Below are 17,413 nucleotides of genomic sequence, written 5' to 3' on the forward strand. Positions count from 1 at the left end.
GACACGTCGCCACATTATGGTAAACATTTATGCCAAGTTCTTTCAAAATCCCTTCATGGATGGCAGAGTTATGGACCAGACCATGTTAACCTTTGACCTCTGTGACATTGACCTTGGAGCTAGGGGTCTGGGTCTTGCGCATGACACTAAGTCTCATTATGGTAAACATTTATGCCAAGTTATTTCAAATTCCTTCTGTGGATGGAAGAGTTACAGCCCGGACAAGAATTTACCGGACGCACGCACGGACGGACGGACGGACAGTGCGATTTTAATATGCCATCTTCGGAGGCATAAAAAGGAGCATAAGTATAGACAACATAAAAGTCCTATAATGCATGCGTGGGTGCTTTGATGTTGATGAATACTGGGCTTCATCTGAATTGGTACACAAGGTACAGACGTGGTTGTCATTGTGAAGTCCAAAAAGTTTCATTTGTATTCGAAGGGAACTGCAGGAGGAGGTAAAATCTGAAGAAAGTGTGACATACGGACAGTTCAAATTATATCTGCCTCCCGGGTCTTCGACAGCTGGGGCATAAGAATAATTAACTAAAACGATGAATGAATTTATGACGGATAAGTGCCAGGACCTTATGATGCGATGTTTTAGGTTTAAGTCTCCTAAACAAGAGCTGTCCGCAAGACAGCGCGCTCCACTATCCGGCGATTTGATAGTAAAAAAAATATATGTCTAAATAAAAGATTTCTGCTTTAAAAGGAAGATACACCAAGGGGCATAATTCTGTCAAGAACACAAACTAGAGTCATTAGGATTGTTACCACACATGCAGATGATGATGGTAAAAATATATTTTGAGTTTCAAGTCATTACCTTATATAGTATCAAAGTTATGTCCAGAAAATGAAGACTGTCAAAAAAAATTAAGTACGAAAGGGGCATAATTTGGTCAAAAATACAAAACAGAGTTATGGGGATTGTTACCACTTATGCAGATGATGATGATAAAGACACATTTCAAGTTTAAAGTCTTTTATCTTATATTGTACTAAAGTAACATCAAGAAAGCGAAGATTGCCAAAAAGATTTAAGTATGAAAGGGGCTAATTCTGTAAAAAAATACAATTAGAGTTATGGGGATTGTAACACATATTATAAAGAAATATTTTAATTTCAAGTTATTATCTTTTAAAGAACCAAAGATATGTCTATAAACAAAGCTTTCAAAAACCATTAACCTTAAAAATAACCTAAGTATAACAACTTTGTGACCTTGACTTTGGGTATAATGGGCCCAGCCCCTGCACATACTTTGTTTGTATGCTGGACAGTGTTTATGTGAACTTACAGTAAGATATAAGCAATAGTAACAAAGATATGACAGAAAAACAAAGGTTGCCGAAAATTTTTAACCAAGTAAGCTCAAGCCGACGCCAACGCCGACGCCGGGGCGAGTCGAATACCCCCCCCCCCCCCCCGCCCCCCTATTCCGAACAGTGGAGCTAAAAATGAAAAAATAAAACTTTTGCCAAGAAACTAGAAGAATGGCAACGGACACCGAGTAGGATAGCTCTCTACATAATTTGTATAATTGGGTTTAAAACAAGCTATTTCAGAATAAATGGTACAAAATCATAAATTTCTTACAGATAGTATCTGGCATGCACCGGACTCTCCCCTCAACTGTCGAAAACAACAAACACAGGACAGCACGTTCTGGAATCGATTCTTTTTCTTTGTCTTTCAACAATTCAAACACTGTCTTCCTGTCGTTTTAAACCTGAAAAAAAGTATCATACTTATAACAGTAACAAGCGAAATTCATGCAATTCAATGCTACATATCGCTTAATAATTGGCAATTGCACATATCTGCGTGGGTTCAAGTCTCGCTTGAGGTCTTTGAATTCTTTCACTTCAAGGAAACTGTTTTGCTGAAAGATGGTGGCCAATATTTAAATTTAATGCCTTGAGCAATAAGCAGGGGTGGGGGGGGGGGGGGGGGGGGTTATAACATTGTTTATACAAATTAAAATGGCCCATATAGCAGGTCAGAAATTCTAACTGACTAATCAGAAATATGCATTTTCAAGTTCTGTCATTTTCCAGTTTTTACAATGAACATGTAGTGACTCGCAGTAATTTAGAAATCAAGTTCAGTTTTAATCTCACATATCTTAGAGGATGCTAAAACGAAAATAATTTAAAGTTTAATTTGAATACTATATTCATAATATTGATTCCTTTTATTTCAAATAAAATTTGAGGTTTTAAACTTAGTCGGTTTAAAAGCTCTGCAGATCTTGTGTTGTATTGTTATCCTGGTTGGTTATCCTGTTGAATGTATAGATACAGAGAGGCATGTGTAAAGTAAGAGCTGTCAGTTGACAGCGCGCTCGACTATTCTCAGTGCTTGATAGTATAATATAAGCTATGAGTAAAACTTTAACATTACAATAAGCATATTCTAAGTCGAAAAGGGGCCATAATGTAGTCAAAATGCTTGATAGAGTTGTCTTCTCCTGTTTACAGATTGGGGGTCATGCAAAATATCAAAGCAATATCTCAATGGACTTTGAAAATATTTGGGTTGGTACGCAAACTTTAACATTACAATAAGCATATTCTAAGTCGAAAAGGGGCCATAATTCAGTCAAAATGCTGGATAGAGTTGCCTCCACCTTTACAGACTGGGGTCATGATGGTAAACAAGTATGCAAAATATGAAAGCAATATCTCAATGGACTTTGAAAATATTTGGGGTGGTACGCAAACTTTAACATTTACAAGTGTGACGCTCACGCTAACGCTAACGCTCACGCCAACGCCGGGGCGAGTAGGATAGCTCCCCTATTCTTCAAATAGTCGAGCTAATAAAAAAACAAATATATCCAAATGTTGCCACAAAAAAAAGAAAAAGTAAACATACACACCCTACATGATCCAAAATCTGCTGTGTGTTTTATACATCCAAACGCCAGCCACCCATTTATACTATTGCCTAGGTACGTTTCCATAATAACCCTGTTGAGGTTGAATGTATAAATACAGAAAGGTATTTGCAAAAACAGAAACATATAATACTGTTTACGCAAGAAATGAAAAATAAACATACACACACTATACGCTCGATAAACTGTTATATAACAGTGTGCATCTGAACGTCGGTCATCCAGAATACCATTGCCTAGATGTAGAGGTACATTTCCATGGTAACCATGTTGAGATTGAGTGTATAAATACAGAAAGGTATGTGCAAAAACACAAACACATCATACTGTTTACGCAAGAAATAAAAAGTAAACAAACACACCCTATTATCCTATACGCCCCAAAATCTGCTATATAATTGTGTGCATCTGAACGCCGGTCATCCATTGTACCATTGCCTAGATGTAGAGGTACGTTCCCATGGTGACCCTGTAAAGAGTATAGATACAGAAATGCATGTGCAAAAAAAAACATATGAAAGTGTCAACATAAGCCACCATTGTTGCACCGTCCATTTACCCTCTGTGAAACCTACAACATGACATCCGTGTACGAGCTTGTAGTCAATATCAAACACCATAGCTTCACCATCCACTGAACCATTACATGATATCTACAAAAGATATATTCACACGTGCTTCTAGTCAACATCATTCACTACTTTGGAAGTCTACAGAGAAATGTATACAAAATAGGACAGTATAACTAGCAATATACATACCTGATCGCGGTAATGAGAAGCGCACATTTTGTTTGGGCTGCATCTTCATGTCCGTCTGCGTCTCCATATCCGTCTGTGTCTTTATTCTCCAAGTACTCCGACATTCTAGTTGAAAAAAAAACAGCAGTATAAAACGAAAAGAATAAACAGAACAACTGCGCACGTTTACCGAGATGTCGTCTGCACCATATATCAGTCGTCTGCATTTCTCATGGCATGTCTCTGCATCTATCTAAAACTGATGGGAAAAGTAAAAAAAAAACACAACGCAATATTTAACTTATTCGATTAATTTTGTGTACATGAATAAATCTAGTTATAATGTACTGCTAATGGCAGAAAGAAATCCACCTTGTAACGGAACGAACAATGAAGAACCAAATGCGACATACAATTCGCACCAAACGCCCATTTTAACAAAACAACACAAACATGATCGAATACAACCGAGAAGACCACATAGAAGACACCAAAAACACAACAAACGCCAAAACACCACCACAAACACCACAACAAACACCACAACAAACACCAAAACCACCACAAACACCATCAAATAACCAAACAAATCCCTGACAAAACAGCAAACACCGAACACCAAGAATTACGCAGCAAAACACATGCAAGGTAAACTGAGTTTTCAATAACGGCACATATTATCCAGATGTTTGTTTATATTCAAGTTCTGCCTGAATTCATTTACGGGTCCTAGAAAAGCTGACTATTTAAAGCTAAGCGTTTGTCACGTGATCGTTATCGGCTGCAGGATTTCTCTCACTGCTGTTTGTAGATTTGGACGTCGTCATCCATTAATACCTTTGCCTAGATCTAGATGTTAGTTTCCATGGTAATCCTGTTGTGTTTATAGATACAAAGGAATATGTGTAAAATGAAAAACAAATATATCAAAGTGACATCACCAAAAAAAAGAAAAAGTAAACATACACACTTTATATGCTCTAAAATCTGCTGTATGACTTTGTACATCTGAACGTTGCTCATCCAATATACCATTGACTAGATATTGAGGTACGTTTCCATGGTAACCCTGTTAAGGTTGAATGTATAAATACAGAAAGGCATGTGTAAAAACAAAAACAAATGTATCAAAGCGTTGCCACATAAAAGGAAAAGTAGACATACATGTACTAACCGTATATGCTCTAAAATCTGCTCATCTGAACGTCAGTCATTGTCTACATGTGTTTGTGGCGGTACGTTCCCATGGTGACTCTGTTGCGTGTATACATACAGAAAGGCATGTGTAAAAACAAAAACAAATGTACCAAAGCGTTGCCACATAAAAGGAAAAGTAGACATACATGTACTAACCGTATATGCTCTAAAATCTGCTCACCTGAACGTCAGTCATTGTCTATATGTGTTTGTGACGGTACGTTCCCATGGTGACCCTGTTGCGTGTATACATAAAGAGAGGCATGTGTAAAAAGAGAAACAAATATGTCAGTGTTGCCACATGTAAGAAAAAGTAAACATACACACCCTATATGCTCCAAAATCGTTGTAAAACTTTGTACATCTAAACGTCGGTCATCCATATATATACCATTGCCAAGATGTGATGATAAGTGTTCACGGTAACCCTGTTAAATGTATAGATACAGGGAGGCATGTGTAAAAAGAGAAACAAGTATATCAAATTGTTGCCACAAAAAATAAAAAGTTAACATACACACCCTATATATTTCAAACTCTGAACGTTGGTCATCCATTATACTAATGCCTAGACGTAGAGACACGTTTCTATGGAGCCCCTGTTGCAGTTGTGTGTATAGATACAAAAGGCATGTGTAAAACAAAAACAAATGTATCAAAGTATTGCCACAAGAAGGAACAAGAGCACCGCCATGCGGGTGCTGACGCTCATCTGATTTTTTTGTATAATAGAAAAATTGTCCTACCCATGATTTTCTAAGTCCAAAAAGGGCCATAATTCTTGCAAAAATCAGGATGGAGTTACGTTTCTTGATGTACATAGTCAGCTTATGATGGTGAACAACAGCTGCAAGTTTCAAAGCAATAGCTTTGATAGTTTAGGAGAAAAGTTTACCTAAACATAAAACTTAACCAATAAATCTAATATATTTTCTAAGTCCAAAAGGTGCCATAATTCTTGCAAAAAGCAGGACAGAGTTAGCTTATGATGGTGAACAAGTGTTGCAAGTTTTAAAGCAATAGCTTTGATAGTTAACTAAGAAATCTGATTTTCTATGTCCAAAAGGGGCAATAATTCTTGCAAAAAGCAGGACAGAGTTATGTTTATTAATATACAGGGTCAGCTTATGATGGTGAACTACTGTTGCAAGTTTTAAAGCAATAGCTTTGATAGTTTAGGAGAAAACATAAAACTTAACTAAGAAATCTGATATTTTCTAAGTCGAAAAGGGGCCATAATTCTTGCAAAAAGCAGGATGGAGTTATGTTTCTTGCTGTACAGGGTCAGCTATTGATGGTGAACAAGTGTTGCAAGTTTCAAAGCAATACCTTTATTAGTTTAGAAGAAAAGCTGACCTAAACATAAAACTTAACCAGGTAACGCCGACGCCGACGCCGACGCCGACGCCTATCAGGTGATGACAATAACTCATTTTTTTCAAAAAATCAGATGAGCTAAAAAATAAACATACACACCCTTTATGCTCCAAAATCTGCTGTATAACTTTGTACATCTGAACGTCGGCCACCCATCATACCATTGTCTAGATGTAGAGACACGTTTCCATGGAACCCTGTTGCAATTGTGTGTATAGATACATAAGTGATGATAAGTGTTCACGGTAACCCTGTTAAATGTATAGATACAAAAGGCATGTGTAAAAAGAGAAACAAGTATATCAAAGTGTTGCCACAAAAAAAGAAACAAGAGGGTCATGATGACCCTGGATCGCTCACCTGAGTAATATGATCTGCATGTTTCAAATGTCAAACTGATGATAAGATATTAAGAAAGTCAGTAGGTCACATTCATGGTCAATGAAATTCAGTTTTACGATTTGTGTGCAAAACTGTGTATGTCATCAAAATTTCAAGGCTGTGTCTCAAAAAACAAGAAAGTAGCTCAGTAGGTCAAGGTCACAGTCAAGTGACATCATATTACTTGGGGTCATCAGGTAATTATAATTAAACAGTCTTGGAAATAGGATCAGATGATTTTTTAAGTATTTTTCCTATATAACTCATATAATAACTAAGTGACCCCAGGGCGGGGCCTCTTTTAACCCCAGGGGTATAATTTGAACAATTTTGGTAGAGGACTACTAGACAATGCATCATACCAAATATCAAAAGCCTAGGTCGTATGGTTTCAGACAAGAATATTTTTAAAGCTTTTTCCTATATAAGTCTATATAAAACTTGGGACCCCTAGGGCAGGGCCTCTTTTTACCCAAGAGGTACAATTTGAACAATTTTGGTTGAGGACCATAAGACAATGCTACAAGCCAAATATCAAATGTCTAAGTGTTGTGGTTTCAGACAAGAAGATTTTTAAACTTTTTTCCTATATAAGTCTATGAAAAACTTGGGACCCCCGGGGCGGGGCCATATTTGACCCTAGCGGGATAATTTGAACAATCTTGGTAGAGGACCACTAGATGATGCTACATACCAAATATCAAAGCCCTAGGCCATGTGGTTTTGTACAAGAAGATTTTCAAAGTTTTCTCTATATAAGTCTATATAAACCATGTGACCCCCGGGGCGGGGCCATATTTGATCCTAGGTGGATAATTTGAACAATTTTGGTAGAGGACCACTAGATGAGGCTACACACCAGATATCAAGGCCCTGTGGTTTTGGACAAGAAGATTTTTAAAGGTTTTCCTTCCGGTTGCCATGGCAACCAGAGTTCTGCATGGAATTCAATTCTTCGAACAATTTTGAAAGGGAGCCATCCAAGGATCATTTCTGTGAAGTTTGGTGTAATTCTGCCCAGTGGTTTTCAGGAAGAAGATTTTTTTAGAAATGGTTGACGGACGACTGACGACGCACGACGGACGACGCATGACTGACGACGGACATCAAGCGGTCACAATAGCTCACCTTGTCACTTCGTGACAGGTGAGATAAAAAGTAAACAAACACACCCTTTATGCTCCAAAATCTGCTGTATAACTTTGTACATCTGAACGTCGGCCATCCATTATATCATTGCCTAGATGTAGAGGTACGTTTCCGTGATAACCCTGTTTAGGTTGAGAGTACAGATACAACAAGAGCTGTCACAGGAGGCAGCGCGCTCGACTATTTCGATGCTGGATAGTGAAACTGGGAACATCTGAGGAAACTAGAGCTGTCACTGGAGTGTTTAATGACTCCAATTGTGGATGAAGATATTGCACAATATCCTGAGTCTATGTCAAAAATATCAACTTAAAGTAATAAGAGAGGTAAAGATAAAATGTATCAAAACACTATATAAGTATATCCTAAGCAAAAAGGGGCATAATTCATTAAATATTGGTGCCAGAGTTATGCACCATGTGTCATATGGTGTGGGTGATGATGTTGAACAACTATTTTAAGTTTGAATCAAATCCATTCAGTAATAACAGAGACAGAGTGAAAGTGCATCAAAACTTTAACCTAAAATTCTAAGTAAAAAGGGGGAATAATTAATGAAAAATTGGTGCCAGAGTTATGCACCTTGCGTCATATGGTGTTGGTGATGATGTTGAACAATTATTTTAAGTTTGAATCAAATCCATTCATTAATAACAGAGACAGAGTGAAAGTGCATCAAAACTTTAACCTAAAATTCTAAGTAAAACAAGGGAATAATTCATGAAAAATTGGTCCCAGAGTTATGCACCTTGTGTCATATGATAAGGGTAAAGATGTTGAACAATTGTCTTAAGTTTGAATCAGATCCATTCAGTAATAACAGAGATAGAGTGAAAGTGCATCAAAACTTTAACCTGAAATTCTAAGTAAAAAGGGGAATAATTCATGAAAAATTGTGCCAGAGTTATGCATCTTGTGTCATATGATGTGGGTGATGATGCTGAACAACCATTTAAGTTTGAATCAAATCCATTCAGTAATAACAGAGGTAGAGTGAAAGTGCATCAAAACTTTAACCTGATATTCTAAGTAAAAAGGGGGAATAATTCATGAAAAAATGGTGCCAGAGTTATGCACCTTGTGTCATATGATGTGGGTGATGATGTTGAACAACTATTTTAAGTTTGAATCAAATCCATTCAGTAATAACAGAGATAGAGTGAAAGTGCATCAAAACTTTAACCTGAAAATCTAAGTGAAAAGGGGGGATAATTCATGAAATATTGGTGCCAGAGTTATGGCCCTTATGTCATATGATGTGGATGATAATGAGGAATAAGTATTACAAGTTTGAATCAAATCCATCAAGTAATTACAGAGATAAGTTGAAAAAAGAGAGTGTAAAAAAAACTTTAACCAAGGTGGGGACGCGGAAAGACGCCGACGCCGACGCAGACGCCGGGTCGAGTAGGATAGCTCTCCTTATACTTCGTATACTAGAGCTAAAAAGGCATGTGTGAAACATAAACAAATGTACAAGAATGAAAAAGTATGTATACACAATTTATATGCTCCAATATCTGCTATATAATTTAGAACATCTGAACGTTGGTCATCCATTCCACCATTGCCTAGATGTAGAGAAACGTTTCCATGGTAACACTGTTCACGTTGAGTGTATAGATACAGAAAGGCATGTTATCAAAGTGTTGCCACAAAAAAAAGTAAATATACATGTACACTCCCTGTATTTTCCAAAATCTGCTGTATTTCTTTGTACATCTAAACGGCTGCCATCTATTTATTTCATTGCCTAGACGTGTGTTTCCATGGCTACCCATTTAAGTATTTAGGAAAAAAACCAGAGAGTTATGTGTAAAAACAGAAACCTATATTAATTTTAAGGGTACCTTAGACATTCCAGACAAAGAAAATATGTAAACATACACACCATTCATGCTCCAGATCTGACAACACCTTAGTCCATGATCTGTATGTACACGGTCACCTAATGATGATAAACAAATGTGCAAAGATTCAAAGCTGTAGCTCGTAGTTTTAAGAAAAGGTGGACCTAAACAAAAGTTTTAACAAAGAAACTCAAAATTTCGAAGTACAAAAAGGGCCATAATTCTGACAAAATGCATATCAGAGTTATGTTATGATTCTTGGCCTACACACGGTCACCTAATGATGATAAACAAGTGTGCAAAGATTCAAAGCTGAAGTTCGTATAGTTTTAAGAAAAGGGGGACCTAAATATAAATTTTAACCAAGAAACTCAAATTTTCTAAGTACCAAAAGAGCCATAATTTTGACAAAATGCATATCACATCTGTGGTTCTTGGTCTACACAGTCACCTAATGATGACAAACACGTGCGCAAAGTTTCAAAGCTGTAGCTCTTATGGTTTATCAGAAAAGGCGGACCTAAACAAAAAATTTAACAAACGCCGACGCCGACGATCAAGTGACGACAATACCGCGTAGACTTTTTCTCAAAAATCCGACGAGCTAAAAACTTCAAACAAAAAGGAAAAGGAAAAAATACACACCCTTCCTGCTCCAAATCTGAAACCACGTCAGTCGATGTTGTGTATTAATCATGGATGGTATCTCATCTATGCAATAATGCCACCATAGCAACCTGGAAAACTGCAAAAAATAAAACATGATTTGTTAAACGTAAACGTCTCACTTGCAGTTAAAGTTATGAAGGCAATTTTAAAATATTTGTTTAAACTTGTATGATACTTTGCAATCGATAGAAACACCCGGAATCTGTATTCCAGGATATGATTAACGTTAAAAGTCAATCTGACAAAAGTACATCTCCTATTACGCTACGCATAGGATCTGAGAACGACCTTTTCATAGCCTCGTTCTGACGACCCTTTCGCTAGCCAATCAGAGCTTAACTTACAAAATTTTGCAAATCTACCTGTAGCCTTGACTTTTGATATTCACAATTCTTATGTCGAAATGTGTCAGATAGCCGGTTAGGTCAGTCGGTAGGCCACTTGCTTTGTAAGCCAGGGGTCCCGGGTTCGAGCCCTGGAATGACTGCACATTTTTCTTACTCTTTGACATTCGAACAAGTCTTCTGATTGGTTAAAATAAAAATAGCAATACTGGAAATCCAAAATATACAGAAGACGTATGTGAATGGGTCGTTCTCAGATCTTCGTTTAGAAGATCAAGTACTTAAGTCAGATTGCGTTAAAAGTTGGCCTTAACGATTATTTGTCTATAATGGTTTGACAACATATGGTGTAATAGAACAGTATGTAACTTTATTTTAAATCAATATTTTCAAATTAATTTTCAATTTAAATGGTAGAGCGGAAGTGTGTTGTAAGCCACGCCATGCGTCCCTTTTTTGCACAAGTTTTTATGGATGCCAAGTTGTTGTCAGTCAAATAAATAAGACTTAAAACATGTTCCTAGTAAAAAATACGGGCAAAATACATAATTTGATTGTTTCCATAGCAACCGTTCACTTCAGGCAATAGCAAAAAGTACAGGCGAAAATTCCATCATACCTATCTAGTTTGTGCATAATAATGGCATCGGTCCCTATACGGAATGAATCTCGAGAACTACTGGCTTTTCACCCCCAGTAAAATACATTAAAGCTAATGAATATTCTTTGAAATCAATCTTAATAATCAGTGTAAAGAAAACAAACTATTGTATTAGATATTTCTCTAGAAGTAGTTTCTTGCGTTTACAGGAATTTGAATGATAATCACAGGTAAAGATGGGCGAAAACCACAAAATAAATTATTTACAAATTCAACGGAAGAAATGAGAAAAGAAATAACGACAGCAATAGAAAGAAAATAGAAAAGAAAACAGAATAAAAAATACATACCATTTTGTTGACTCGCCTCTCTGAAAACCCGCGCTTGCTCTAACAATAACAATATGTTGTCACGAAAGTCATGTGCTAGGTGAACTGAGCATAAACAGTGCCTCGGGAATAATCACAAAAGTTGAGTGAATTGTGTAAGACTGTGTCAGACATGTTTTGTACGAGTTAAATAAGTTGCGGGTCATTGCGCCGCACCACTGTTCTGTGTAGCAATATATGATATACATTCCGAAATCAGATCAAGTTGAGATTTTTGCATGTTACATTATTTTTTTGGGGGAAAGTTCACACAAATGTAGGGATAACGCATGTTTTTGTGTTATAACATCTGCAGAATCCCGAGGGATTGGTTGGTACCAACGATTCCCGAGGGATTCTGAAAATGTTATAATACGAAAGGAAAAGGGCTAACGCTATTCTAGCATAAAACGCCTTAAAACCAGGTAAATGAATATATCGTCCCTCAACGTAATTAAATTCCTATGAAATGCGCGGTAAATGCTACATTGTTTTTTTTTCACATTGACGTCATTTCCTTTTGAATTATCCGTTCAGTTAGGGCCGTAATACGTTTGTAGGGATAACGAATGCTTTTTCGTGTTATAAAATCTGCAGAATTCCGAGGGATTGGTTGGTGTCCGAGCCCGTTAGGGCGAGGGTACCAACGTATCCCGAGGGATTCTGCAAATGTTATAACACGAAAGGAACATGCGCTAGCGCTATTCTAGCATAAAACGCGTAAAAACTGATAAAAAACAATATCACTCAACGTCATTAAATTTCCATGAAATGCGCGGGAATGTCTGAGTTGTTTTTTACGTTGACGTCATTTCGTTTTGAATTATCCGTTTTGGAGCCGAATGACGTTTACGCTTTGCCATGGAACGCGCATATATATTTTAAAGGTGTTATAACAGAACGTTCTCTGTTAACACACTTTTTCTCTCCTGTTAAAATACCCCCGTAAAGTGACAAGAACAGCAGTTTTATGCTAGAATACGCTTTGCCACGGAACGCGCATACATAAAAAGGTGTTATAACAGCACGTGAGCGCGAGAATCTCTCTGTTAACACACGTTTTCTCTCCTCATGATATAAGAATCTTTCACTGGTTGCGGGTAAAGATGGGAATATCCAGCACGAGGGTAACTGTTTAGGCGGTAACGAGGCTCCTGTCGAGTTACCGCCTAAACAGTTACCCTCGTGCCGGACATATCTATCTTTACCCGCTGCCAGTGATTGATTCTTTTTCTTGCATGCCTTATTCTTCAATTTGTAGAAGATATAAATTATAGCACGTGAGTCATCTTACACCCTGGGGTGTAAGAGGTGTTTTTTTTTTTGCATGCCGGACAGGATTTTCCCGTGCTTTTCCGGTGCTAGAAAAAACATACCTTACACCCAGGGGTGAAAGATGACTCACGTGCTATAATTTATGAATGAATGCGTAAATTCATACACTACTATAACAAAATAGCGCCTTAAAAGAAAAACATTCGTTTTTCTTTATATCGTCTACAAATTGAAGAATAAGGCATGCAAGAAAAAGAATCAATCACTGGCAGCGGGTAAAGATGGGAATATCCGCCGGCACGAGGGTAACTGCTTAGGCGGTAACTCGACAGGAGCCTCGTTACCGCCTAAACAGTTACCTTCGTGCCGGATATTCCCATCTTTACCCGCAACCAGTGAAAGATTCTTATATTCTAGCACCGGAAAAGCACGGGAAAATCATGTCCGACATGCAAGAATTAGCTGTAGTACCTATTCAAATGTCGGTATGTAAAATTTCGTGTGAATACATGCATAATTAACAAAATAGTAATACAACATAAACTGACCGATTAGGAATTTTGTTGAGTGTAATTATTTTTAGAATGTTCGGTTTTAAAAGGCAAGCTATATCAGATAATACTTATAAGCTTTGATAATGTGGCAGTTGAGTCCAATAAGTGCAGGGGTGTTCAAAGATAATCCGTCACAGATCTATTGTAAAGCAATCGTTGGATTTACCTGTATTGGAAAATAAACAGTGTCGATTGTATTGGGGTCAACTGCCACATTATCAAAGTTTATTAGTACATTTAACAGATTAATAATTAATTTATGAGACATGATATTTGAAATGTTTCTAAAACGCACAGGATGCATATATGGGACTTAGGATTGTTAATGACGAGCATTGACATATTTAAAAGACAATCTAGCTTTATTATTAGACAAGGATGTATTCAGTGTATAATTCAAAAAAAAATCTGCAAATGCATAGTCATAAAATGCTTTATTTTAACGACTTGTGCTTCTATTTCAAACGTAAATGATAAAAGAACTCAAAGTATCACATTTCAGCTCATAACTAATAAGCACCATTATCCAAGTCGCCGAGAGACAGAATAGAATGGATCGCTTTATACCGTCTCTGTAAGAGGATTACTTTGTCGAGTCTCTTTCAAGTGGAATATTTTCTTTGGAAAACAGGCCCAGAGAATTTCTTTTCATTTTTGCAAGATCCCGAACGATGATGCTTTGCGCATGTCAACATCAATTAGTTTCAGACAGTCAAACGACGAGAGATGATGTCAAACTGGAATTTAGTTTTGATCGGTATTTTTTTTTTAGTTTTATGGGATTTTTTTAAATGGACTGATGTTAATATTTTTCGTTTTTATAACAAGAGTGTAGTCATCCGTAGAAACCATTGTTCTGCTTGTCAAATTACATGTATTTTCACTGTAATTAATTTTACACCTCATTTTCCTTATGTTCGTAGGTGTGCTTCAGCCATTGGTCGCGGTATGCAGTGACCCGATGTACGTGTGGCCTCTTGCAAATGTGTCTCTGTACCGTGACGTCATAGGATCACAAGACGTAATTCACGACGAAGACCAAAAGTGTTTCTCATTCGTAGATGGCCCAAAAGGTTTACCGTACTCTGTTCTTGATATTGAGGATGAAGATAACTCCTGCTTTGACGTGAATCTTAAAGGAACAGCACCACTTCGGGATCTTACGATATCAATGTATGTTTTTCCGCATAATGACGAAGCTGACATTAGCGGAACATTAATACATTACCAGTCTGAAGACCGCGAAATCTTGCGAATCCGAACGCTAGCCAACACGTTCCTCGTCTCTTTCCGAGACGAATATGGCATGAGCGCAGGGATGATGTACCTCGTGAACTTTCTCACACCCAGAGTATGGAACCACGTGACAGTATCACGAAAATTTCCAACCGGACGAATAATTGTGTACAAAGATGGTGTAGAAATGTACAATGAAGATGATGAATTTTCAGACGTCATCAGTTTCCCGCATACCGGAAAACTCCGAATTGGCAAATCACAAGATCCCGACGACGAAGCTTTATACAATGGACAGTTTGCATGTGTTCAACTGTATGACAAAGTGATCAGCGAAAACAATCAGGAGGATATTCTTAATCGCTGTAAACCTGAGAACTGGAAGACGCAGGATGACTGTAAGTACAATAGTTTACTGTAGAAGTAAGTGTATGCACAGGTACACCGAAACGAACCCATTTCACACGTACACCGAAACGAACCAATTTAGCGAACCGATAGCATTTTTTCCTGCTTCGGTATCAGTAAGGGCTTTCATATATTCGCCGAATTTTTATCTGAATCTGTGGGCCAAAAAATCGTAGAAACATTGCATATTTGGAATGACCTTAATATAGATTATAATGACATGTTACTGCTACAAAGTTCAGAACTCGACGGCCGAGAAAAAATGAGTACATGTGATCCGAATTTGGGGAATAACGAAAGCTTGTTCAAAATCCTGGACGATTTTCTAACAGATTTTTTTTTGCATTAGCAAAGAAAAAGTCGACAAACTTGTGGTAAACGTGACACTCCGAATTCGGGCAACAAAACTAGGATTTCAATTCGTGCGTGTTTTAGGTTCGGCGCAGTTTATTGTTTTGATATGCGAAATGACCCATTGATTATAACGCATTCTACTATTTTTCCGGTTCGGTTCGGTGTACATGTGAAATAGCCTTAAAAGAAAGAGAAAGAAATTATAGCATTCCCGGATGATTTTTTGTTTAAAAAGTTGCATAGGCACATTTAAAATATAAAATGGCGGGAAAAGCAGCAATTTCTAATTTGAATAATTGCTAGAACATATAACATTTTGCTAAAAAATGTTCTCCCTCTTTTCAAAGGAATGATATAAGCCATTTTGATCTTTCTACCAGTAGCGGAAATTTAACTGAAAGATAAATTTAATTATCCAGTTTCTTGAACTGTGAGAATAACTCTGACCTAATTTGCCCACAAATATCTATATATGATGTAATTATTTATATTCTCAATAATTTTTTATCTTTCTAGTCATCAAATTAAATGAAAATCGACTATAGTAATACAGAATATTACTAGTTTGCAGCACACAGAAACAGTGAAGTCAGTTTATTATTATTCTACAAGTTTTCGGTGTTGTGTTGTCATATTTTCTGGTCATTTTGGGGTCATGGAGTACATTCGATTTTACTGTTCTATAATAGAGTTCCTCTCAAGCATGAGGGATGCTGTTCATTTCTTTATACCCCTTATTTTGCTTGGTTGCTTTCTATACTTCTTCTTACAGATGTTATTTTAATCAAGTCAAATGTCGTCTGCTAGTTTTTGTCTCTATTTAGACTACTTCGAAGTTAACGATGGTCAATGGTGTCTGGCAGATCGTCCGTCCTCAGACGATGGTTCCTTGGTAACCTTGACAGTTTTGTCACGTGGTTCACTATGGCAACAGTTTCTCCTGCAGAACAGTCTTCAGGACAGTGGACGGAATAGCGGTTACCTTAAACTCATGTCACGTGATAAAAGACCGTCACTTAATGACGATTTGATTGGACAGTTTAATGTTACAGAAACAAAAGTATGTACCCGGCTTTGTATGCGTGTTGATGGTTGCGTGTCAGTGCTTGTTGGTGCGCCAGGCACAAAAGGGGTCCAAACATGCGCTATTTATGATGACACCCCGGTAACATTCGTAGACAGCCCGGGCTCGAAGTTTTACATTCTTGCTGACTAACAGCTGAAAGTGATCAAGTATTTAAATCAAAACTGTAACAATTAAAGAGAATACACTTGGAACAACACTAGGCTGATGTTGAAGCTAACTAATGTTTCAATAAAAATTCGAACTTATTTGATAACAAACGTAGCAAATTAGTCTATGCATTATCATTATAATATGCATTTATCACTTAACTATGCAATATCAAATGTGCAATATTGGACATTATAAAAGACATAGCTGCATATCACATGAACAGACTTGGCCAACATCAAACTCACTGTTCCCATAGTAGTATACCAGGAACGAAACAATACTGGGTCGAAGCATTTCATTTGGTTAACAAGAGCACCGCAATGCAGAGCAATATACGCCCGAAGGTGTGACTTTTGGCCCCTAAGTGTGACCTTGACCTTTAAGCAAGCCATCCGAAACATGCGCTCTGCACGTCGTCTCCATGTGGTGAACTTTTGTGCCAAGTTTCATTAATAAATCCTTCAAGCAGTTCAAGAGTTACAGAGCGGACACGATTCAAAGTCATATGAACTTTGACCCCTAAGTGTGACCTTGACCTTGAAGTGAGCAATCCGAAACATGTGCTATGCACGTCGTCTCAATGTGGTAAACATTTGTGTCAAGTTTCTCCGAACTCCTTCAAGGGTTTCAAGAGTTACAGAGGTTGTAAGTGTAAACGAAATTGCTAACGGACGGACGGACAGACAGACGGACATCGGCGTCATAACATAATACATCCCTTAGGGCGTATAAAAAAGGGCCAATACGGGACTGCGCAATAA

The 17,413-nt window shown here is 37.4% G+C and overlaps 1 protein-coding gene across 1 annotated transcript; it reads left to right on the top strand.

Annotated features, from left to right (window-relative positions):
- The first annotated feature begins 13,957 nt into the window (after nt 1-13,957).
- LOC123550210 (uncharacterized) lies at nt 13,958-16,984 on the top strand. The gene is made up of 3 exons (XM_045338644.2): nt 13,958-14,174; nt 14,341-15,051; nt 16,240-16,984. Exons 1-3 carry the CDS (start codon nt 14,144-14,146, stop codon nt 16,629-16,631), a joined length of 1,134 nt encoding a protein of 377 aa, XP_045194579.2. The 5' UTR covers nt 13,958-14,143; the 3' UTR covers nt 16,632-16,984.
- The last annotated feature ends 429 nt before the right edge of the window (nt 16,985-17,413 follow it).

Source organism: Mercenaria mercenaria, chromosome 6 (genome assembly GCF_021730395.1).
Source record: "Mercenaria mercenaria strain notata chromosome 6, MADL_Memer_1, whole genome shotgun sequence".
Taxonomy (NCBI): domain Eukaryota; kingdom Metazoa; phylum Mollusca; class Bivalvia; order Venerida; family Veneridae; genus Mercenaria; species Mercenaria mercenaria.

What these genes read in the sequence shown, in the direction of transcription:
- LOC123550210 (XM_045338644.2), top strand. Translation starts at nt 14,144, where the DNA reads ATGATGTCAAACTGGAATTTAGTTTTGATCG. An exon ending in CTGGAATTTAGTTTTGATCG is followed by an intron (nt 14,175 to 14,340) that starts GTATTTTTTTTT and finishes TTATGTTCGTAG; the next exon opens with GTGTGCTTCAGCCATTGGTC. An exon ending in CTGGAAGACGCAGGATGACT is followed by an intron (nt 15,052 to 16,239) that starts GTAAGTACAATA and finishes GTCTCTATTTAG; the next exon opens with ACTACTTCGAAGTTAACGAT.